The sequence below is a fragment of the Sciurus carolinensis genome, chromosome 4 (assembly GCF_902686445.1).
Source record: "Sciurus carolinensis chromosome 4, mSciCar1.2, whole genome shotgun sequence".
Taxonomy (NCBI): Eukaryota; Metazoa; Chordata; class Mammalia; order Rodentia; family Sciuridae; genus Sciurus; species Sciurus carolinensis.
In genome coordinates, this window is record NC_062216.1 from 124479654 (window position 1) to 124506403 (window position 26750).

The following is a 26750-nucleotide window of genomic DNA, read 5'->3' on the forward strand; positions in this document are numbered from 1 at the left end:
TCTCCCAGGGGATTTCAAAATGCCTTTTTATTTGATTTAATTTGGTTGAAGAAGCATTTCTTGTTTCTTCCATTCTCTGACTCAGATTTTTATTGAGCACCTTCAGTGGGCAAGTAATACCTGAAAATGAGTATGTACTTTTTAGAACTACAGGAGTGATATTCTTTCAAACAACTGTCCCTCCACTCCTACTTTGCGGGGCAGATATCTTTCTTCCTAAATATTTATACACTAGATAGCCTTCAGAATTGCAATTTGATTACCATGCAGCAGTGTTTCAAATTTATATATTATGACTTGTGAAATATAACTTTAAAAATTATAACTGCAAATTTGACTATGCTTCTGGTAGAAATGACCACAGTGTATATTCTACAAAAGAAATAGTTGGATAATCCCAGTGCTAAGTGTTAGTGTGTATTGATCATTCTCCTTTCACATTTTCTGTATTACAGTTTTGTCAGTTAAGAATTCCATCTTTAAAAGTCATGCAGTTTTAATTTCATTTCATTCAGGTTTTAGAAGTAATTGTTTTTTTGATGAATTGTTTGCTTGGTTTAATTTGTAGTACATATGAAGGTATTCTGTTTTCACAAAACAATATAGTGCCTCATAGCGGATTCCATGCTTGTCCTTTGTGGTAGAGATGAGCAGGCAGGCAGGGAAACTCGCCCCTCATGTGGGGCCACAGCTGACTCCTGAGCACCTGCTGACAAAAGCTCAATACTGCTGGACACTCTTGCCTAGGTTCCTCAGCCCCAAGACTGGCAAGTGCTGACTGATCACCTCCTCCTCATAGTACAACTTTATCTCGCCCGGGCAGCGACAATTGAGCCACTGGCTGTAAGTTTTTAAAAGGAAGAGATATGAAGAATGAATTTGCCATAGTTGAAAATGTTATAAATCTGAACATTTATGACTATGGTTCCAAATGTTCTGGAAGTATTCTTATGCTTATGACAAAATGGTTTGTTATCTCCAAATGTCCTTTCTTGCAGAATCTAAAGCTTTAATTGATAAGAGGAAACACTTATTGAAAACTTTGTATGTGTGAGCATTTATTTGAATTTTCATGAGGATAACTAATAATATCCCTGTGAGAAAACTGAAACTTAAATAAGTTTACCAGAGGATTGTCCAAGATCCCATAGCTAAGAGTTAAACAGCTAAGTGTTAGAGCCAGCATTTGAATTCATCATCTCACTTAAGAGGCTACTGTCTTACCAGCAGCAGTGGTAGTTATTTATGCTTTATCTGATTATCAGCTACTGTTTGGGCAAATAAGTTACTCAACCTGTGGGCCTTACTTTTTTATATCTGTCAAATGAGAGCATAGTAAAAGTAACTTTACTTCCAGCCAGTGTTTTTTTTGTAGGTAACTAATGAAATAATGTCTATAGAAATGATTTGGAGAAATTTGAAATAATATAAACTGAATATTTTAATTTGGTTGAATTAGGATTTTCCAGCTATAGTAATGTAGTTTAAGCAATACATGTTCAACACTGTGCCATGCCTTATCAGTAATGTTAATAAGTCATAAAAGAGTTGGTTAAATTTATAGTTCTTAGTATTTTTAAACCTTTCTCTCACACTGAGCAGATAAAAAGAGAGTTATTATTTCACATTGATTAGTGTCTTATTTCTAGGACTGAAAAAAATGTTTTTTCTAACTATACTAATGTAACAGGTGATGAAACAAAACTTGAAACTAGACTTTAACCTTGCCGACCATCATAAGATATATTTGCTGGTAGGAAAGTCAGAGATGTGATATGTGTCTTTAATTCAAAACATAGCACTAAACTTGAGGCAGAAAAACATTTCTTTAGGAAATGAATGGGTCTTAGAGTAAGCTACTGTTAATGTTATCTGAGGAGCAGACAGTGCATATAGTTGGTAGAGAAGGATGACTTTTCACATGCTGTTCTTCAGCTGATTTGTAGGATAGTATGAGTACTATTATGGAAGTGGGAGGATGAGGTGTGTCCCTGTGAATAGGCAATAGATTAAATGAGACTAGGAGGTGTGAAATAAAATGTACTTAAAAATAGTATATTAAAATTATACTACTTAAATGAGAAGGAATTTAAAATGTATTAGGATCTTCAGTCTTCTAGATAATTCATATGAAGTACATAATGAAATTTTCACCCCATTTTGCATTTGAAACTTTATCAATGATGTGATTTGTTTAGAGCAGAACTGTTCAGTAGAAATATAGTATAAGTCACACATGTAATTTTAATTTTTCTAGTAGCCACATGAAAACTAAAAGGTGAAATCAATATTAATAACAGATTATATTTAATTCACTATAACCAGAATATAATTTTGACATAAACCAATATAAATGTTGATGACATATGTTCTTTTGTACTAAGGCTTCAGAATCCAGTGTGTATTTTATATACTCACAGTATAATTCAGTTCATAATAGTCATGTTTTAAGTGCTCACAATAGCCATGTGTGGTTGGTGGCTTCCTGTTCAAAAGTGCATACCTAGACTGCTTCAGTTAAGGAGTTACATTGTTGGCTTAATGAATTCTAATGACTATTAAGTTTTGAATGATTACAATATGCCATGCATGATGTTTTCTACATTTTTTCAACTAATATTTCTAATAATAGTTGGATTTTTTAAATATTTTTTTTTAGTTGTTGATAGACCTTTATATGTGGTGCTGAGAGTCGAACCTAGTGCCTCACACATGCTAGGTGAGTGCTTTACCACTGAGCCACAACCCCAGCCTAATAATAGATGTTTTATTATTATAATTTTATAGATGCAAATAAGGAGGTGTAGAGTTATTATTTGTTAAGCAGGTGTTCTGTAATAGGGCAGGATTCACAACTAGATATAATCATAAAACCCTTGGCCTTGTATTCGGTTTTACAACATGACCACAGTGATAGGGCAGGTAGATGAGTGAGATTTACTGTTTTTGATTCAGTATGATGACTTGTGACTTATGACCTTATTACTCCTTATTTTAAGGCACCCATTGCTTCTTAGCGTAAAGTGAAAGTGGTACCCCCTAAGTACTCATATTCCGTATTGAGAATGTTCTTTTGTTTGCTTTACCACTTCCCATTGTAGGCAGCTTTCTATAGTTCTTCAATCTAGATGTAGAGGAGAGATGGCCTTTTGGGTTTGGCACATGACTGTGACAAGAATGGGGAAAAGTCAACTTCTAGTGGGTGGAGTAGCAATATATGCTGTTACTTTGTAAACTGAGTATTGTTTTTTAATTTCAAGCTAAGATTGGGAAAAGAGGAAAAAGAAAAGATTTATTAATCCTCCATCTTTCATGTTCTTGTGTATAATCATGAACATCCCCAATATGTTAGGTTAAACTAGAGTCTTAGGGTAACTTGCCTAAGATTATAAGTCACTAAAGTTGGAGATAATATTTGTTGCTCCAGAGATTTTTAAATTTTAAAAATTGTACTAGATTGAAGTTAATACAAACATTTATAAATTATATCAGTGTTATCTTATCCAAGAAGGAAAACAGGGTAAAGTATTTCCCAGTTATTTTGAAAATGTTTAGTACCTTTAAACAAATTTTGTATTTTGATTTGGAAAATGAGAGAAGTAAAGGCAATTTAGTGTCTTGTTTGAATTTTATTTTGGACAAAATCAGTCCACATGCATTTTTTAAAAAATAGGGGTACAACATTCTGTTGGGTTGGTAGAGATTGCTTTTCTTTATTTTTTCTCTTGCAAATTCACCCTACCTTTAAAATTCTTTTTGGTTAATAATTTCTGTAGAGATTAAAGATGCTAAGGTTCATTCATATCTGCCTAGTGATAAAGAACTATGGTACAAGTATTGGAAATATATAAGCATGTTGAATGTATTTGGAATTTAAAAAAAGATTAAGTAGGCTATAGTAGGGTGTATAATTTGAGAGAAAAACTACTTAAAGTAGAAGAAATTCTGGCAAGTCCTTCTGCTAACTAAAGAAGACATAATGTGAATATAATTTATTTTGCACTTTAATTTACAAGGTCTTTTACATACATTCTTCCATAGTCATCTGTACCATAGCTGTTGCTATGCTTTTCTTTATTATCTGTTTTTGCTAATAAATCCTGGTTCTGAATGAATAAAAGCAGTTACACTTAAAATCAACTTTTTTGCCACCTAAGATTATCTTAGGGTTTAAAGGAGTTTTGGAAATCTTTAGCTTTCACAATGGAATGTGGGAGTATATAATGCTTTAGTTGGGCTCTTTTGGTCATAAGGACAGTTTTAAGAGATTGAGTGTTTACTGTGAGGATGCATATAAACAAACCAGAAAAGCTTGAGCGAATTAAGTTCAAAGGACTCTAGGTCTATGTATTTGCAAGTACCTCTGTCTCTGTACTGTAAAAGTTTTGCTTGCATTATTTAATTCTTAAAACCCTAAGAGCCAGGTATTACTGTTTCCATCTTTAGATGAGGAAAGGAGGGAGGATTAGAGAGGTTAAGAAACTTGTCCAGAGTTAGTAAGTGGCAGAACCAAGAGTTGAGTACAGATACTATGACTCTCACTATAGGATATTTGAACTTAAACTATTACCTACATGATTTTATGTCTTCTCATGAATTTTTTAAAATTTCTTTTAGAGTTGTTTAAAAAAAAAAGTCTGATATTCTGCTAGACCAGGAGTTCTTAAACAGTGATCCATGAATCTTAATGAAGCAAATATAAGGACTTTAGTAACTCCTTGAAATGCTTGAAAAGTTTAAAATAAATAAATAAATACGTGTGTGTGTGTGTGTGTGTGTGTGTGTGTGTGTGTATTACACACATTTAGGGAGGAGAGGGTCCATATATTTGATTCAGTTCCCAAAAGGATCTGTGCCTTCCCTAAGTAGTGAGAATCATTCACTCCATTGTCAGTTACACTAGGAAAGGTTCTATGACTTTTTATTTTTGTGTCCCCTAATACCTTGATTTTGACTATTCAAAAAATATTTGTTGAACAGAATTAAACAAATAGAGAATGTGTTAGTTTTCCATTCATTATTGTAACAAATACTTGAGATAAATCAACTAAGAAGAGGATTATTTCATCTCACAATTTTAGAAGGTTCAGTTCTTGATTGGTTGACCCTGTTGATTTGGGTCTGTGGTGAGAGCACAGTATGACAGGGAGCTTGTGGTGAAGCAAAACCATTTACTTCATGGCCAGAATGTGAAGGGGAGTCAGAGAAATGGACTAGGGCCCCAATATTCCCTTCAAGGGCATGTTCCTAGTGACTGGAAGACCTCTCACAAGGACCTACCTCTTAAAGGTTCCCCTACCTCTCAATAGGACCATAGGCTGAGAACCAAGTCTTCTAACACGTGAACCTTTTGAGGAAACTTATCCAGACCATAGCAGACATTATATAGGGAGATAAGCTTGAAATTCATCCTAATCCAAATTTTTAAAATGCCTGTTTACTTAAAGGAGTACTCATTGTTCGGTCATACTGACTTGGTTTAGAAAACTGTTTTGTTCCTGATGAGTTCAAATTTCAAGTTCTGGTATATACTGGTTGCATAAAGTTAAGTTTTGAAAGAGCATGAAGCAAAAATTAAACATGTTAAAAAATGCCATTGAGAATGCATGGAGGCTGCCATATGGTCTTTCAAAAAGGACATTTGTTTTTTCTTCAGTGTAAGATTAGATTTAAAAAAAATACTTAATGAAGCATTAGGGACTATTATTTATCTTTAAACATTAAAATCATACTTAGTATAGTATTAAAGGAACATAAAACTTTTGACAAATCAACAGTTTATTTAAGCAAATAAGAATTCATGAATTGGGCATCAGAACCAGGAGAGATTCAGAGCTCTATTCCACAGTACCGTAGACAGTGAGCTTTTATAGGCTGAATGTGGAAGAGAAATTCCCTTTGGTTTATGTGGACTCTAATTAGAGGATAGTTGGCAGTTTCTAATTGGTTAAATTTATGTTTCATTTTACTGCTTACATTGAATTGGATTTTGGTTTACTTACATTGGGGCTCTGCTTACAGAGACAAGCTGAGCCTAATGACTTCCTTGTTTGTTCACTGAGTAGAATGAATGAGGAATTGCATGTATCACTTTTTGTAGCATTTGTCCACATAATACTCATTTGTGTTCTCCCACTCTGATACAAGTAGATGTTGTAGAAATTAGAAGATGTTAGATGAGAATCTGATATGATTCTATTGTATGCTGTGCATTCTGTCCATCGTGTTTATATAGAAGCATATAGTTCTATACTCCCAAGGTTCTATATAACCAACTAAAAGTCTTATTTAGCCTAGTTTACCACATGTCATAACTGCTTGAATTGTTGTTTTATCCCGTGGTTTTGTTTTTCATTTAATGATGACATATATAAATGTCTCTGTTTCCTAAGTGACTTTTCATCTGTGTCTGCTCTCTTCTAGAGCTAAAGTCAGGATAGATGTGACTTTTAAGCACATTTCTCGATGGAAATTTTTTAGCTTCAAATTTAGTTCAGATGTTCATTTTGGTCAACCTCTGTGCTTTGTCTAGACATTCTATGCCCTTTTCCATTTTATCAAAACTGCTCCTTACTTTTGTATGATGAGTGAAATGAAAACTGCCATTAATTTTTTCAGTCCTAATTAAATCTCTTCCTCAGCAGACTATCTAGTTTTCTTATTTGCATATTGTCTATGTGCAACACAAAATTAAACTGGTGATAGTCATTTAAGATTTCAAACATATTTATTGTAATTTACTGTTGTCTTAGTCTCCTGAGCTGCTATAACAGAACACTTGAAACTGAGTAATACATAAAGAACAGATTTATTTATTTATCGTTTTGAAGGCTAGGAAGTCCAAGATTGAGGGGCATGCATCTGGAGGGCCTTCTTGGTGTATCATGTGTGTTCTTTCTTGTTTTTCTACCTTTTGCCATGGAAAAAGTTAACTTGCTTTTATAACAAACCCTCTCTCATGATAATGCATTCACTTCTGTATGATAATGTAGAGCCTTCATGACCTAATCATCTCCTAAATATTGCATCTTTCAACACTGTTATATTGGGGTTTAAGTTTCTAGCACCTTAACTTGGGGGACACATTCAAACCATAGCAGTTACTAAGTTAGGTACCTACTGTATATAAAATAGTATGGGAAATTTTGTTGGTTTATTGCATTGCACTGAAGATAGGCTGTACAATGTATCCCAGATCCCTTTTGGGTTTCTAGATTCTCATTTAGCTTTGTTCTTTCACAACAGACCTTGTTATAATGCAAGTTTCACTTGTAATCTTGTAATGTAAACCCTGAGAAAGTGTTAGAGTTTCTAGTGTGTAACAGTTAATGTATAAAATCTCTCAGAACAGTGAACTGTCATCATGTTTAATAAATTACAGTATTTCATTAGCATAAACTCCTCTGAGTGCCAAGTTTGCTGTTGCACAGATGCCTGGTATTATTTATAGGTTTGTATCTAACCTTTGTGGGTTGTCTTGCTTTTATTTCTATTCACTTGTCACTATGCAGTAATATAATTTAACTGCCAAATGTACAAAAATAATTTTCAAGAAATCTGTTTAAAGTTACTGAAAAGCAGAACACTTAAAAGTTTTGGACTTTGAGCAGTATGGTAAGTAGACATGCTGCTTTGTCTTTATTTGAATATGTTCTTTCTCCTGTTTTTCTTTTCAGCATTTGGGTGAACTTCAGGTATATCTTTGGCAAAATTAGATGGAGATAGTTGTCTGATTCTTTCCTTTGGAGTTTTGAACCACTGAGATTTGTCTTTGTGTGAAGGCTCAGGGGGTAGGGAATTTATTATTAATTTTATATTTTATTTTAAATTGTTGATATTTTCTTGAAGTCTGAAAGTCTTCTCTCAGAGTAAACTTTTTTTTTTTTGGCATGGGCTCTTCAATTTTAGTTACTAGTCAAATTTAAGAACTAATAAATCCTATGAAAAATATTTTTTAATTGTGGATGTTATAGGATATCAGAGTTCATTTTCGGAAGAAACAGACTCAGTAGTATTTTGATATTCTTTCCATTTGCTAGTGATCTATCTTCCTAATTGAATCATATTTTATTCAGAGAAGTGAAACTAGTTTTATAAAATCATTGATGGGTGAATTAACCTTCAGCTCAATAGGTTAGTAAGCTCTTTAGAAACTAGTTAATTAATATTTGTGGACATTTACTTTTAAAACTACTAGACAAAATGATGTATTTTGACTGTTTTCCAATGTGTGGTTTCTTAGTTATTTTAGTACAAAGAATTTTACGCTCCTATTTGTAATGTAAATTTTGTGAATTTTAAAAAATAAGACTAGCTAGACCTTAGTTTAAAAAAAAAAAGCCTTTTTATTACGATAAATCAGATAGTATGTACTCTTTTTAGACTGCCTTCTTTCACTTAGTAGCATTCATTTAAGCTTCTTCCTTTTTTTTTTTTTAATGACTTGTTAGCCCATTTGCTTTTCAGTGCTGAATAAATATTCCATTGTCTAAATCTACCACAGTTTGTTTATTATTCACCTATCGAAACACATCTTGGTTGCCTCTAAGTTTGAATAATTCTGAATAAAGCAACTGTTGACATCCATGTGCAGGTGTTTGTGTGGACCAGAGTTTTCACCTTCTGAGGGTAAATACCAATGAGCATGATTATTGGATTGTATGGGGAGAGCATGTTTACTTTTATGAGAAAATACCAAACTTTCTTCCAAAATGGATGTGCCATTTTGCATTCCCACAAGCACTGAAGGAAAGCTCCTGCTGTTCAATGGCCTTGCCAGCATTTGATAATGTCAGTGTTCTGGATTTTGGCTATTCTAATATGTATGTAGTGGTATCTTCTTGTTTTTATTTGCATTTCCCTGATGACTTGAGTGTCTTCTCTGTACACCTTCTTTGGTAAATTGTCTGTTGAATTCTTTGACCCATTTTTAAAATATTGTTTGTTTTCTTATTATTGAGTTTTAAGAATTCTTTGTGTATTTTGGATAACAATGCTTTACCAGATATATTTTGCAAATACTTTGTGACAGTCTGTGGTTTCTCTTTTGATTCTCTTGACAGTGTCTTTTGCAGAGTGGAAATTCTAAATTTGAATGTAGTCCAGCTTATCAGTTCTTTCATACCTTTGGTGTTATAGCTAAAAAGTCATTACTAGTCCCTGGACCATCTAGATTTTCTCTTATCTCCTAGAAGTTTTATAGTTTCATGTTTTACGTTTAGGTCTGTGATCCTTTCAGTTGATTTTTATGAAGGGCATAGGACTGTAGGTTCCTTTTTTTTTTTTTTTCTTTCTTTCTTTAAATGGTACCAGGGATGGAAACCAGGGACGCTTAACCATTGAACCACATTTCCAACCCTTCTTATTTTTTTACTTTGAGACAGGGTCTTGCTAAAGTTGCTTAGGGCCTCACTAAGTTGCTGAGGCTGGCTTTGAACTTTCGATCCTCCTGCCTCTGCCTCCTGAGTTGTTGGGATTGCAGGTGTTTGCCACTGTGCCTGGCTGTAGGTTCATTTTTTGCATGTGAATGTCTGCTTTTTTCCCAAACATTTGTCAAAGATTGCCTTTGCTCCTTTTTCAAAATCAGTTGTCTCTATTTGTGTGGGTCTATTTCTGGCCTCTCTTTTCTGTTCCATTGGTCTCTTTATCCATTCTTTCACCAGTACCACACAACCTTGATTACTGTAGCTTTAAAGTAAATTTTGAAGTTGGGTGCTGTAACCCTCTACCTTTGTTCGTCAATATTTTATTGACTATTTTGGGTTTATTGCCTTTCCATATAATGTGTAGAATCAGTTTGATGATATCTGCAAAATAGCTTGCTGTGATTTTTTTAAAATATTTTTTTAGTTGTCAATGGATCTTTATTTAATTTATGTATATGTGGTGCTGAGGATTGAATCCAGGGCCTCACACATGCCAGGGAAGCGCTCTGCCACTGAACTATAGCCCCAGCCCCACTTGCTGTGATTTTGACATTGGTATTCAATTGAATCTGTAGAAGAAGGTGGGAAGAACTAATACCTTGATGATAGTGAGTCTTCCTATCCATAGACATGAAATATCTCTTGTTTTATTTAATTCTTATGAGTTCTTTTATCAGAGTTCTAAATTTTTTAAACTGATACATAAGAGCATGAAATGTACGTATTTATGGGGTACCATGTGATGTTTTGATATTTGAATTCCTTATATAGTGCTTAAATCAGTATAAAAACATCTCTTTTCCCAACCTTTTATTATTTTTAGTGAAAACATTCAAAATCCTTTATTACAGCTTTTTGAAATATGTAGCACACTATCATTATGTATTGTTGCCCTACTGTGCAAAAGGACTCCAAAACTTCTCACTCCTGTCTCATGGTAAACTAGTACCCTTTAAATAACCTTACCCCGTCTCTCTCTACCCTCTCTCCCCAACCTCAGGTAACTGCCAGTCTGCTTGCAATCTCTATGAAATCAACATTTTTATATTCCACTTATGAGTAAAATCATATGCCTGGCTTATTTCACTTGACAGTAATGATCTTTAGTTCCATTCATGTTGTCACAGTGACAGGATTTCATCCTTTTCTATGGCTCAGTAGTATTGCATTAAGTATTTGTACCACATTTTTCTTGGTCCACCCATCAGCTAATGGACACTTAGATTGTTTCCATTCTTGGCTATTGTGAATTATGCTGCAATAAACATGGTCTTGCAGTCTCTTCCACACATGAAAGCATTTCCTCTGTGTGTCCAATAGGGGTTTCCTAATGGTAGTTCTGCTTTAAATTTTTTGAGGAACCTCCATACTGTTTTTCATAATGGCAGTACTAATTTACATTTTCATCAATGATGTGCAATGACAGCACAATTCTTTCAGGTTTCTAAAGCTGTTCATAATAAAGTTAAGGGAGGAAATATAAATATATAAAAACATATGCTTTAGTATTAAAATGTATTTTTTAAAAACAAGAAATATTTGTTGGTAGTGCTAAAATATCATCAGAGGTCTGAGTTTCCACCCTGGCGTGTAAGAAGCCTTGAAGCTGCTATTCAGTCCTGGCAGTAAGAGTTGAACAAGGTAAACAATCAGCAACTCCTCTCAGACCCCAAGAAAAGAGAGGTTATAGGGCAAACTGCTACTGGCATAAATGGAGAGCCCAAGTGGCAAATAAAGAATCACTACTTAACTGAAGAAAAACACACAACTAGTTACTTCTGAGCAGCTACCTCTTGGGGAACCAGTGCCAGGACAAGGAAACCTGAATTGTAATTAACAAAGTGCTGACAACTCAGGAGGTATATTCCAGTAGGATACAATCACACAGGTGGCCCCACGTTTCTGTGAGTTCTACCTCCAAGAGCTTTTCCAGGTTCTCACATTGGCTGTCAGAGAAGTATCCCCATATAATTCTATGGGGTGGGGACAAGAGGCAATTTTAAAATATGCTAGTCATTTCTGTTCTTAAAATCTGATCTCAGGAAAAGTTAGTTAACCAGAGTCTAATCTGCTGGGGTCTTATCAGAGGCTACAGGATCTGGGAGAAAAGAAATACTTCTCTACCCTTCCACATAGGAGAGGGGAAATGTCCAATTCCAACTCTAGCCATCAGGTCCTACTTGCTGGGTGGGGATGACATTCATAATTCAGAATACAGGCTCTGAAAACCTGAGACGTAGTCAGAGGACTATAGAATGCCCTCCTACCCCCCAAATATAATTTACCACCATATTACTAGGTTTATATACTGCAACTACTTTCACCCAATTCATCATGTCTGTCTACCAAGAAAAAATTACAAGACAGACTAAAAACCAAACAGAACAAAAAACAATTGAAGAGACAGAGCAGGTATCAAAACCGGACTCAACATATGGCAGGGACGTTGTAATTATCAGACTAGGAATTTAAAATAACTATGATTAACAAGTTAAAGTATCTAATGGATAAAGTAGTCAATGTGCAAAAACAGATGGGCAACATAAACAGATTAAGAAAATTTTAAAGAAACAGAAATGCTAATAATTAAAACCACAGGATAAGGAATGATACAGTGTCTTTGATGGGTTTTAATGGACACTATGGAGGAAATAATCTCTGAGCTTGGTGAATCAACAAAACCTCTAAAACTGAAAAGCAAAGGGGAAAAAAGGCTGGGAAAAAATTTTAAGAACTGTGGAACAACTACCAAAGGTATAACATTTGCAAAATAAGGAGAAAGAGAAAGGGTCAAAAACAGTATTTCATGCCATTATGGCAGGATATTTCCCTAACTTAATGTTAACACCAATTTATAGATCTAGGAGACTCAGAGGACACCGAAGTGGGATAAGTGCCAAAAAAGCAAAACAAACAAAAAATACCTGAGCATATAATTTCAAGCTATAGCAAACAAGATAAAAACATCTGGAAGAAACCACAGACCAAGTGAAGAAGTCACAGGAACCATGTTAACCTATAGAGGAATGAAGAATGATATCTACAGTATTCAAAAGAGATAACTGCATACTGTCTTTACTAAGGTGCTATTCACAATAGTCAAGTTAGAGAATCGGCCTAGGTGCCCATCAGCAAATGAATGAATAAAGAAAATATGGTGCACATATACAGTGGAATATTATTCAGCTAGAAGGAAAAATGAAATCATCTCATTTGCAAAAAAAAGGGTAGAATTGGAGGTTATCGTGTTAAGAAAAATAAACCTGACACAGAAAGACAAGTATCACATTTTCTCTCATATATGGATATTATCAAAGCATGAAATATTCATGTATGGAAATGTCATAGTAAAGCCCATTAATCTATGTAATTAGTTAATATTTATAATAAAAAGAATGGTAACTTCTCTGAAACCATGTATTTAAGTAGAGTTAAATATTAAAGTGTTCAGAGAAAAAAAGCCACCAACCCAGAACTTTATGCCCTGCAAAATAATTCTACAAGAGAGTTAGAAACTTTCTCTGAGAAACAAAATTTGAGGGAATTTGTTGCTTAGTAGACCTGACTTTTAAGAAATATTAAAAGAAGCTCTTTAAAGAGAAAGAAAATGATGCAGCTAAGACACTTGAATCTATATCTGAAAGGAAAATAATCAGAAAAGGAATAAGTGAAAGTAAAATAAAAACCTTCATTTTTCTTATTAATCTGATAAGTGTTTGAGTAATAACTGGAGCAGTGGTTTTGAGTATGCATGCCTATGCACCTGCATATTTATGTATATGTGTGTGCTTATTCTTATAAATAAATCAAATGAAGGACAGCAGTAAAACAAGGGAGAAAGGAAAAAATTGGGTAATATTTTCTTATTATGAGTTTTATCTGTGAAACAGTATATTGTTATATGAAAGTGGACTTGCATTAGTTGTAAATATATAAGGCAAACTGGCATCAAATAAAAAAAAAGACTGATATGCTATGAAAAGAAAAAATAAAATTTAAAAAGCTCAATTGAAATCACAAAGGCAGAAAAAGTGGAAGACAAAAATAGGAACAAAGAACAAGGGCAATCGAAAACAATAACAATTACAGTAGCTATTAATCCAACTATCACTAATTGCTTTAAATGTTAAGTCAAAATGCACTAATTAAAAGTTCAAAGTAGATCAAAAAACAAGCACCAAATATATGTTGTCTACAAGAAACTTGCTTTAAATACAAAGAGAGAAATGAAGAGATGAGAAAAGTCATATAGCCAGGCAGGATCGCACACACCTGTAATCCCAGCAGCTCAGAAGGCTGAGGCAGGAGGATCTCAAGTTTGAGGCCAACCTCAGCAATATAAGCAAGGTACTGAGCAACTCAGTGAGACCCTGTCTTTAGAGAAAATGTTTTTAAAAAGGGCAGGGGGGGCTGGGGAGATAGCTGTCGGTAGAGTGCTTGCCTTGTAAGCATGAGGCCCTGGGTTCGATCCCCAGCACCCAAAAAAAAAAAAAAAAAAAAGGGCAGGGGATGGTGCACCCTTACAGGTTATGTCCCTAGTGACCCACCTCCTCCACACATGCCCTACCTGCTTACTGTTAATCACTCATTCACACTGAGATGGAACAATCAGGTCACAGCTCTTGTAATCTAATGATTTTAACTGAATATTCCTGCATTAATACAGGAGCTTTTGGGGACACCTCGCATGCAAACTATAACACTCTCCTTCCTTTCTCTTTCACTCATTATCCCTTTCTAGATTCATACCTCTATAATCCATATAGATTGGTGGAATTACACGGAAAGGTTATTCATGAGTAGAGCAAGGATAATCAAGCATTTATTTTAGGCAAGTTTTATAGTAGACAATAGATCATTTTTGTCTGATTTGCTTAAATAAATGAACTTGTCTTGTAGAATGAACATATGTTTAATAAAAGTATGAAACAATTGGAAATTTTTCAGAGAACAAATGGGCAAAATGCTGCATTGAAAAAGAATGTCCTGCCTTGTTCACCCTGTCCATATTTAGATCAGTCTAACTGATGGCGAAATGCAGAAGGGTTTGCAGCGCAGGTGCAGTGTTCTGCAGCTGTTGGAAACATTCCCTCTCTCCATTCCCCTACCTTCTTCACATATAATTATGTTCTGCTTAAACCATTAATGCTAGAGATGGGATTTGAGAATCTGAATGTCTCTGCAAAAAGGTACAACCTAGAGAGCAGGCAGCTAAATTTAACTACCTAGATCACTTGAATTTTCCTAAGATTAAAACCTAGATAGCCCTATGGTCATAGAATTTAGAATTTAAGAGGTTGCCTTTGTTAGCCCATGTTGGTAGAGGTACTACTGTCTAGAATTTGAGAGCAGGGCTTGCTTATATTCATTCTTGATCTCCTGCAACTAGCATGATTGGCACATAGTAGGCACTTGATGCATGTTTGTGAATATCTTATGTTGCAAGATGAAGCCAAATGAAAATGTTTAAACATAGTTTGATACCATCTAAACCGGAATTTATGATCATTTTAAGTGGATGCCATGTGATAAGTTCCAAAGCAGTCCTGTGAACAGAGTGCTGTTGCTGTAGAGAAGGGGAGTGAGTAATTCTGCTCACTGTAGTCACAGGACACGTTATATTGTATATATTTTCCTAAACTGCAAAAGAGAACTTCTTTCAGAGATTAAGTTTTTCCCTCATCTTAGAGCCAACAGCATATTCTTCAATAGCAGCATTTCCCCCGTATCCACATTTTTTTGTCCTCTTTTGATACATTGTGTCATAACGATTCAGTGCTTTTCTTAAATCAAACAGAACAAATATTTTCTGTGGTTATTTCTGTATTGAGAAGAATGTAAATTTTGAACTCAGATTTGAATCTGGTCTTTCTGAATTCTTAATTGCATGTACCTAAAGGAAACAATCTTATGTCTCATTGTCTCTGTTCACAAAAATAGGATAATACGTTCTCTAAAATAGTGGTAACATGAGAATGAAATGAGTATATGACAGCAGTATTATTCCTGGCACATCCTCAATAAATGTAATTTCCTTTTTATTCAAAGGAGAAGATTGTACAAGTGTTTAGAACTATAGTACTTTTTTGACATTGGTAAAGTGTTACTCTAAGAGGCTCAGTGTGCCTTCAAGCTTCTATTTGTTCAGTATGTACTTAGCACCCAATATATTAGCATTGAGATAGGAAGAGATTTTGTAAACTTATTGGGCAGGAGCCTGGTAAATAAAATTATAGTTAAATTATAAGGTAAATGAGGTTATAGTTAAATTATAAGGTAGTAAAGATATTGAGAATAAATTCATAGAGGTTCTGAGAAGAGGAGAGTCATAATGAGCTACAGTAGTTTGACATCCTTCCTGGCTGGAGCATAGCTGCAAACTGGACCCTCAAAACTGGAGAAATAAAAGAGAAGGAAACTATTCAGGTATGAAGAAAAGCTGAAAGATCAAAGGCCCAGAGTCATCCTGGAAAAATATTTTTATGTACTGTGATTTACATTAGTTCCAAATATATTGCTGTTTTGATCTACAGAAAGCTGGAAGAACCCTGAATGTACTATTGCTTGTTTTTCTGGATCCATAAATAGCAGATCCTTTATGCGCTCAATGCTTAGGACTTTGAAGCCAGAGTGAGCTGCCCCTTATTCCATGTACCTTTCTCTTGAAGCATGAGTCAGATAACACATACTCCCACTTCTCTGAGGTATCTCTCTTGAAATACAAGTGTTCAAAGCCCTTCAGATTCTGTACCAACTGAGGCTCCTTTAGTTGGACTGGTTGGACTTCATTTCTTACCACTTATTGTCTCGTCTACTCTGTCCAGCTATACTGGCTTCCTTCCATTTCCAGGAGTAATGATCCGGAAATGTTACCACCTCATAGCCTTTGGACTTAGCTATTCTTTCTTTCTATAAACATCAACCCTTATATATCCACATGACTTGTTCCCTCTGGTTCCTATGCAAATGCAATCTTAATATGACTTCCTCTGTCTTATTTAGTTGCGTCCCTCCCTCTCATATCAAGCACTGTTTCTTCTGTTTTCCTTCCAAAGCACTTAGAATCATCTGACACTATGCATTTTTAGAATTGACTTGTTCATTGTTTCTTCAGACCCTATTAGGACATAAGTTCCATGAGGGCAGAGATTTTTGTTGTTTTATTAAATGTCAAATTTCCGTTGTCTAGCTCAAAGTACTCAGTAAACATTTGTTAAATGAATACACTGTTATCTTCTGAGCCATAAAAGAACAACAAAGTTACTGCTGACTTTTCTGGTGCTGAGAAACCAAAATGGAGCCTTTTTGAGAGATCATTGATTTATTTGGTTAATAGTAGCATGTACTTTGAAGTATATCAACAGTAGTTGAGTTTATAATTTATTCCTGTTTATCTGGGACTTCATAATGGTTGATATATTTGATTTCAGCTTAAAAGAGTGGAATAAAGTTTATAATTGATGAAAGGATCAGTAAAACTGGTAATGTTTTTGAAATTCGTAGAAAAGTTTGGAGAAGGAGAACCAGTATGTCTTATAAATATCACAAGAATTAGTTCCTTAGATAAAATGTTATGGGAAACCATTAGAAGATTTTTATAGGGGTCTAATTAAACATGAGGAATTTGATTTTTTGTCATTAGGATAGATTAAAAGAAAGAGAAGTCAATATATTACAGACATGTACAAAGAATAGTTTGGTACATTTGAGTTTTGAAATAATTTGAACAGAAACATTGAAGAAGAAATGGCCAAACAAGAATTTGAGAAAAAGCAATAATGAGAAGCCAATGGAGTTGTATGGTGTAAAGGAAGACAGCAGGTTTAAAAAGGTTGTTCCTTTAGGGGATGGAAGAGTAAATTTTGAAATACCATCTTGGCATTACCGTTATTTTAGAATAAGGGATAAGAATTGTAATTCATTCTCGGGTCTCCCTAGATAAAAAGACTGAATAATAAATGATATGGCCAAGTTTTGCTACTGGCTGCTTTTGAAATAAGGTGCCCCCCACCCCCACAGTTGCTTAATTGCTAGTGTTAGGTTTTCTTACTAGGGATAACAGTGTGTATTTCCATTAAAGTGTGTATTTCCATTTTAGAAATACTGAAATGATTTGGAGGAGAGGGGTTAGATATATCAAGATACTTCTTGCAGAAATTTGAGGGGTTTTAGAGTTTCTGTTTTTTGGATAGTTTATCCTTCTGAAACTTAAGACTACGTATTCTGTTGTTAATTTAATAGATTTGTCTGTTAATTTAATAGATGACAATATGGGAAAACAAGTTGCATAGGGAAGAATGTATCCTCTTGACTTTTTAGATATATTATGCAACATTGTTGTTCTTGTTAGCTTTCTCTGTGTTATCCCATTCTTCTACCTTCTCACTTGCTTAGAACCACACTCTCTTCTAGCTTCCTGCCAAATACAACATTTTTGCTTTAGTGTTAGCACTTAAAGTAAAATAGAGTGGATTTAACCTAGGTAGCACAATCAGCATTTTTCAGGCACTAACTCTATGTCCAATACTATGGTTGGCTTCAGTCATACAAATGTAAATAACACATGCTCCTGTTGTGAGAAACTCACAGTGGAGCAGTCTGGTTGTGCTTTCATAGTGGTACTTGAAGAGCTGGTTTTCCATTTGATAGCCCTGATGAAAAATAATTTTGTATAAAATTGAAAAATAATGCTATCGTGTTTCTTTTTAGAACTGCATGTATTCTCTTATAAAGAACAAATTATTAAGTAGATTGACAAGGTATTGTTTAACTGTAGCTTTATGGAATTAACTATAACTTTATTTCAAACTGTTGAAATCTTACATAAAAATGTTATTAAAGTCTTATTTCAGTCCTTGTGTTTTGCTTTTTAACATTTAATATCTAAGTTGTATTCTTTTACTACCTTTTAAGTACTTTTGATTATCTATTTTTCAAAAGTTTTTCTTTCCTAGTATTAAAATCCTTTCGTTGTATGGGAAAATGTCTAAAAGTCTATTAGCAAAAATAAAATCTCTTGTGATGATAACAGGATACATTTTTTCCCCTTGCTTTTTTTATTGTACCTTGTTAAACTGGTCTCTCACATGAACTTTCTTAGAATCAGGCAGTTCCTGGTTCCTATGGGACTTCCTGTTTTCTCAAATAAAAATAGAAAAGTATCTCAGAAAGGAAACCTGGTCAGTGTGAACTACTTTGTAAGATCAACTAGTTTCAGTTGTTACATGTGTGTGTGTGTCTGTCTGTCTATATATAGGTATGTATAGATATATAAGCTGTGTAACACATAGGAAGTTTTCAACTGAGAGATTTGAGTATTTTTGCATATACTATTAAAAGAGATGTTATAAAGTTCTGAATAATCTTGAGTTGCCACGTGTTCAGCCATAAACTTATTTATTGAAGGGGGAATAGGAAGATTATATGGAAAATGTTAAATCCTTTCCTTGTAATTTAGTATTTTATTGGAAATTCTGAGTTGTTTAATTGTGAGAACTAATTCTAGTTCTAGTTACTTTGATCAGTTTATTTTCTTCTGCTTTTCCATATGTTTGCAAACATTAGGAAGGTGTTCCCTTTGGAAGTTGGAATCCTGAATAATTAAAATTTAAAGCAGCTTGTAGTCAAATAGTTAACTGCTTATAGTCTACATTTTGAAGAGAAATCAAATTAAGGTGGAAGCATGATACAGTCATTAACAGAAATGAGTAAAATATATGAAGTATATATTAAGTGCTTGACACTATACAAGGTGTTTTATATGGATTATCTCAATTGTGACAGCAATTAGATAAAGTAGGTGTATCATTGTTATTTCTCTTATATAAAAGAAGAAACTACAATTTAGAGTGACTAAGTACATGTTACTTTAAAGAGATGTTGCTCATAAGTAGTAGAGCTGGGACTTGAATTCAGTGTCTGACACCAAAACTCGCAAGAAAACTGAATTCAAAGTGAGAATGGTCAGTAGAGATGTCTGAAAAATCACTTCCCTAACTTATGTTATCATCAGTTTGTTTGCATATTTACATTCAGTTTTAGGAAAGAACTTACTGGCATTTCAGTGGGCTTGTTTAGGTAGGGGGTTTTAAATTCTTAAGTGATGCTAATAGTTCTTTTTTTGTTTTTTTCTTTTCCTTGATAGTAAAAAACCCCTTTGATGAAACATTTGGAAAAATACAAGTAAGTAAAAGATGATAATACTGATACTTTGTGTCATGTTTTATGATAAAAGTATTAAAATGACGACTTTAAAAATAATTTTTAAGGTTCTTTTAGTCTCAAAAAATACATTTTCTTATTCTGAGTATTCCTTAACTATAATATAATTAAATCTGACACATATTTTCTCCTAAGGATTGAACTGTTTATCGCTTTGAAGCCAACTGCTAAGTAAAATGGAAGTGACATGTCTTCTGTGGATCTGGGTCTTACACTTAAGTAGTAGTATTGTTTTAAAAGTATGCCCATTGTCTTAATTGTTGGATGCCTTAGTACTTTTTGTCCTTTTTGTCCTCATCTAGTCTCTGAATCTTTTCCATCACAAATTGGCATGCCTAGTTGGTAAGGATTTAGAAAGAGTTCATTTCAAAGAATGCTGTAATTTAACCCACGTTTTATTTACAGAAATACATTTTTCACTTAACCATAATTATAGGTACTTTGAAGATTAAGATGTTTAATTTTTTACATATATATATTTAATATATGTATACATACATATGTGTTCATATATACAGTAATTCATATCTCATTAATTTTTTATTATAGCAACTGACAGTTACAGAGACTGTGTAGAAAACATTTGTTTTTGTACTCAATGGAAGAATGTTTAATAAAGCATAATCAGACCCACAGAGTATTATTTTAAATTGTTGAGTGGACCTTTGAAATAATTATGTTCAGTAATATTCTGTTGTGATGACATTTAAAATAAAGTTGACTTACCCATTGCAGTATTGAGTCTAGCAATACTATAACATCAAAATTTAAGGTTAGTATGATATACTCACTGAACTTTGGAAGTACAAGACTGTTTCCTTTTGTGTAATTTTCCCCTTGGGGGAAACTGAAATTCTGAACCTCCAAATAATAGTATTAATTATATTGAAGATAATGGTAGTTCACTTACACTGTTTATTCTATGCGAGGCACCATGCTAGGTGTTTCAAGTGCATTATCATTTAATCAAAGACTTGATAACAGTTAAATATGTCATTGAAGAGAAACTGGATTGCAGACAGAAGAGAGAAATACTTGAAGGTATTTAAGTATATGGGACCAGTATATGAGAAAATTTGATAGGGTCATCCTACAGTTTTTTTAACCCCATGAATATAATATTTGCTTTAGAAGATAATATATATTGAAAAACAGTAATCTAAACCTAGCTAAAAACAGACAATTAGAAGTATAAGTTTAAATTATAAAATTATTTTTGTTTAATTAAAGTTACTTGAAAGCTTATTTATAATACAGTATTTATTGTTAGGTCTTTAAGTAGTTTATAGGGAGATGAAGCTAGTAGTTAGACATATTTCAGATTGAAATGTTAGGAGGCAGTCTGAAAAACAGGAAAGAGAAGAGAGTAATAAAACTATAAATCAGTAAGAAAGTAACTAAAATTTATTTGTACTTTTCAGATTTTCAGCTAGTTTAGCATATCTGCTAATATGCTAAACTAATTGAACCAAAGCCTTTCTATTTCTTTTTCAAACTTGAAACCTTATTTAACTGGTTGTTTGTATGACACTATAGGCCCCATAGTATAGAAATCAATTTGATTGAGTTTTAATCAGAAAAATAATTTTTGGAAAAAAAAATTGTGGTTAAACTTTTTGAGTGCTTAAATTCTTTGAAAGAGAATATAACGATATGTGTGAGATTCAATTGGTCAAGTTTTGTTATTTCTTTTATCTAGTTAGGTGTTAGTATCTGTGACTCAAAGGATAAAAGTTTATTACCAAGTCTTTTATGTTCATTAAAGACATAATCACGGAGGATAGGTATCAGATGTTTAAATTTTGTTTTCTTTTTGAAAGGAGGGTAAGGATGGGTATGATCAATAAAGAATAAAGAAAAGGGAACCAGTCTCTTCTCCAGATGAGAGACACACTTCAAAACTTTCATTTACCTTAACTCCATAATTTAATCACATATTCCTTGGTTTTGTAAGTTATACTGTCATTGGAACTCCTGCTCATTCTGTTGAACATTTGTATTGAAAATTCCTTTGTAGTTTATCACATATGCATAGCTTTCAGAATCTTGGGTTGCAGTTCCTACTTTTACTTTTTATGTCTGATTTTTGCAGTTTGGATTTTTAATCTTAAGTGAAGATAATAATTGGTTTGGTAAGAATCTTGTTGACATAGAGTTGAGGGGAAAAAACGGTAAAAGGGTTGAAAGGCGAGTAGTTAACTGAAGGAATATCTGTGTCAATCATATAACATAAAACCAGGGTGGTAGGATCTTGGAACATTTGATGTGTTTTCCTCTTCTTAATTCACTGAAAAACAAAACAAAGCATATTGACAAAAACATGTTACCCAGTTGGTTATACCTGTAATCCCAGCAACTCAGTGAGAACCTATCTCTAATAAAATATAAAAAAAGGGCTTAGAAGGTGGCTCAGTGTTTAAGCGCCCCTGGGTTCAATCCCTGATACCGAAAACAAACAAACAAACAAAAAAAAAAACCCAAAACATGTTACCCATAGAGTACAAACTTAGTGTCTTCTTTTCTTGAACATAAAGCATGAAAACAAATGGATAGATGAGGTTGCATGTCATTAGACACATAGATGTTACTTTGCCTTTTATATCTTGCTTGAATTTGCTCCATGGTCATATTCAGGCAGCAATCCTGTTCTGTTAAACACTTCAGGAGGAAAGGAAATAATAAAGATAGTCTCCTGATGAGTCAATAATTAATTTCAGATAGTGTAATAAACAGTTATCCCCTCTCCTAACTTACTCTTTTTCACTGGTCCATCTTATTGTAGTTGCTCTTACATTGGGAGTATCAGGATTAGACTATTTGGCAGAGTGCTTAAGACTATGCCATTGCAATAGTTCCCTCTCTAGACTCCTTTCATACAGTCATTCTGCTTCCAGACCATTCTATACATTCTGATCTGAGTAATAGGCCTGATATGCACAAGTCTGGTTTACTTTCCTCCTAAATTTTCAGAATGAAGTCAAATTCTTTGTCTTAGTATCCAGCCCTCTCTGGCAATTAATTCCAAACTACTTTTCTAGTAGTTTACTGATTCAAACTAGGTTACTGGTTACATAAGAAATTTAACAATTGTTTTACGCCATCCTGCCTTTGTTCATGCTCTTCTTTCTGCCTGGGAAGCTGGTCAATTATTTTCTTCCAGTGAAACACACCACAAATACTCTGTTCCACAAAGAGGTCTTCCCTTACCTCCCTTTTCTATATTTGCATTTTACTTTGCAACTGTAATGTAATGCTCCACTTGTTTTTTGAATAGGAATCTTCTTATTCTGTTGGTCTCTCACTTAGCTCACTTGACTCCTACTTCTTCATTGAACATTTGTTTCAATTTAATGGTTCATAAGTTTGTACAGGGCCATCTTGGAAGCCTATGAGAGAACTAGGTCAGAGTGCTAGAATTTCTTCCCTTTGTTTTGTGTGGTTGAGGCAGATTGAAACAAAACATAAAGGGAAGCTTTGATGAAAAACAATTCATGAGAACAATATACATAGCTTAGAGAGGGATAGGAAGCTTTTCTTAGGTGGATGGGTGAGTTTACTGTGTATGAAATCTTGTTAGCACCAGTCTTAGTGTCAACTTCTTGATCATTCTCAGGAAAGTAAAATCTTTAAAGTAATAATTTAGATTTCTAGAGTAAGGTTCCTTAAAATGTGGTGGCCATGATTTAAATATAAATTTGTCTTTCAGATTATGCAGCACCCCTGATTTTAAATTTCCTGTTTTTCTTTTGGAATAATAATGTATCTTTTTCTTGGAATTTGGTATTTCATAACAACTTCTTTTAATTTTAGGAAAGCGAAAAGAATCTTATGATGAGCACATTATACAGGCTTCATGATCGATTGGCACAGCTTGCAGGTAATTGTTTAGCATTTGTAGTCTAAATATGTTTGTAAAAATTAATTTGTATATCTAGTATATTAGTGGAATTAGTCTTTCTAAAGTGCATTGTCCTATTTGTGAAATATTTTTCATCAGAAATTTTTATTACCTATACAGATTATAATTTTTATTTATGTACGTATTTAGTCAAGGCCTTTTCTCTCTCTGCCATGCATATTAATTATAGTATATATGTATATCAACTAATTTAAAAATCAACCTAATTTCTATATTCCATTAATAGTAACAAAAATTTTGAAAGTTTAAACGGTTAAATTGGGTAAGTGATGAATTAACTAAAATCTTGGATTAACTATAAAAATGCAGAATTTTCTTTTGGTGGTTAGTTATATAGGTGTCATTCATTTGGTTAAGTTAAACATGTTATTCTAGAATATTTTTTTCCTGATTCATTGAATTTTCCTCATATCCTGCTCTTAGTAAGTTTTTGAACTCTTTCAGTTTTCAGCATATCTACTATTAGAATAAATTGTTGCTTATGAATTAGTATCAATTTTAGCATCTGTTAGTATCAAGTTTAGCTATAGTCACAATATCTGTTTATTATGTTTTAACTTTTAAAAATATTATTCTTTTATATATAACCTGAAAGAAGAGAAACTTTGAATTCCCTTCTTATAAAGTTACAAGAAAATAATAATGTCTGGGTCTGGGGTCATGGCTCAGTGAGAAAGTGCTTGCCTTGCATGTGTTAGGCACTGGGTTCCATCCTCAGTACCACATAAAAATAAATAAATAAAAGGTATTGTGTCTACCTACAACTAAATTAAAAAATTTTAAAAGAAAATAATAATTTTGTTCTTTAAACGTTAATGTAGCAGATCATTTTGTGAAAACCAGAAACCTAGTAGATGAATGTGGTACTTCTCTGGTTGAATGGAAGTACCTATATTTCTTTTTTAGTTCAGGTCTTTAATTCTCTTCAGTTTTTTAGGCTTATAATTCAACACTAAAAGCCTTCTTTGCATTGACTTGCTGTCATATTTATGAAATACAAGCTAATGACATTTGTTACACTTTAGCATCTGAATAGAGTATATTCTCTAGCTATGATGTTGCTAACATGAGTATCTATAGCTATCTTTATAGCACTGTTTTAAGAAATGTAGTCTGTGACCCATTAGATCAACATAATATAGGTTACTTTTAAAGATCCAGATTTTTTCTTCTGGAATAGGGGTTAGTAAGCAAGCTTTTTTGTTTGGCCAAATAGTAAATACTTCAGCTTTGCTGGCTAGACTGCCTCTGTCAAAACTTTTCAGTTCTATTGTTACAGCATGAACATAATCGTAAATTCTACATAAATGAATAAGCTTGACTGTATTTCAATAAAACTTCATTTCTAAAAACCATCAGTTGGCCACATTTGGCTCTGGACTATGGTTTGCTGACTTCGGCTCTAGATCTATGGAATCTGAATCTCTGAGGATGCATTACAAAGTTTGAAAACTTGTTTACCAAGTGAGCATTTATTCCCTTCTTGAATCTGCTAGCATTAAAATGTTACTACTTGAACAAAGGTGATAAATAAAAACCTGGTTGCTTTTATTATTGAAAAATTGCCAAGGATTTTATTTTAATTGTACTTTTTTTGTTCTAGTTATACATAACAGTAGAATGCATTTTGATACATCATACATAAATGGAGTATAATTTCTTATTTTTCTGGTTGTACATGATGTAGAATCACACTGGTTGTATAATCATATTTGTACATATAATAATAATATCTGATTCATTCTACTGTCTTTCCTATCTCCATACTCCCTCCCATCCCTTCATTCCCCTCTGCCTAATCCAAAGTACCTCTATTCCCTAGTCCCCCCCCCCCCCCCACCTTATTGTGAATTAGCACCAACATATCAGTGAAAACCTTCAGCCTTTGGTTTTTTGGGATTGGCTTATTTCGTTTAGCTTGATATTCTCCAGCTCCATCCATTTAACTACAAATGCCATAATTTCATTCTCCTTTAAGGCTGAGTAATATTCTATTTTATCTATATACCACATTTTCTTTATCCATTCATCTGTTGAAGGGCACCTAGGTAGGTTCCATAGTTTGGCTATTGTGAATTGAGCTGCTATAAACATTGATGTGGCTGTGTCACTGTAGTATGTTGATTTTAAGTCCTTTGGCTATAAACTGAGGAGTGGGATAGTTGGGTCAGATAGTGGTTTCCAAGTTTTCTGAGGAATCTCCATACTGCTTTCCTTAATGGTTGTACCAATTTGCAGTCCCACCAGTGATGTACCTTTCCCCCCACATCAACATTCATTGTTGATTATAATCTTGATAGTTGCCATTCTGACTGGAGTGAGATGAAATCTTAATTTTGATTTTCATTTCTCTAATTTCTGGAGATGTTGAACATTTTTCATATATTTGTTGATCAATTGTATTTCTTCTGTGAAATGTTTGTTCAGTTCCTTACCCCTTTATTGATTGGGTTATTTGGTTTTTTTGGTGTTTAGATTTTTGTGTTCTTTATATATCCCGGAGATTAATGCTCTATTTGAGGTGCATGTGGTAAAGATTTCCTCCCATTTTTTAGGCTTTCTTTTCACATTATTGATTGTTTACTTTGCTGAGAAGAAGCTTTTTAGTTTGAATCCATCCCATTTATTGATTCTTAATTTTACATTTTGCACTTTAGGAACCTTGTTAAGAAGTCAGTTCCTAAGCCTTCGTGGTAAAGATTTGGGCCTACTATTTCTTCTATTAGGCACCAGTTCTCTGTTTTAGTACCTAAAAATCTTTGATCCATTTTGAGTTGATTTCTGTGCAGGGTGGGAGATAGAGCTTTAATTTCATTTTTTTTAACATATGAATTTCCAGTTTTCCTGGCACCTTTTGTTGAAGAGGCTGTCTTTTCTCTGGTGAATGTTTTTGGTGCCTTTGTCTAGTATGAGATCACTCTATTTATGTGTGTATGTCTCTGTGTCTTCTGTTTTGTACCATTGGTCTGTGTCTATTTTGGTGCCAATACCATGCCATTTTTCTTACTAAGACTCTGTAGTATACTTTAAGTTCTGGTATTATGATGCCTCCTTCTTCACTTTTCTTGCTAAGGATTGCTTTGGCTATTCTGGGTATCTTACTTTTCTAAATGAATCTCATGATTGCTTTTTCTATTTCTATGAAGAATGTCATTGGGTTTTTAATTGAATTGCATTGACTCTGT

General features: G+C 33.6%; 1 protein-coding gene across 2 annotated transcripts in view; it reads left to right on the forward strand.

The window, feature by feature from the left end:
• Positions 1–26750, forward strand: part of Lemd3 (LEM domain containing 3) — a 60142-nt gene that overhangs the window by 11240 nt on the left and 22152 nt on the right. For both annotated transcript variants that reach the window (XM_047549254.1, XM_047549255.1), the window contains exons 2-3: positions 19570–19607; positions 23457–23523. In XM_047549254.1, coding sequence (XP_047405210.1) covers positions 19570–19607; positions 23457–23523 — 105 coding nt within the window. The remainder of the gene's footprint in view (positions 1–19569; positions 19608–23456; positions 23524–26750) is intronic.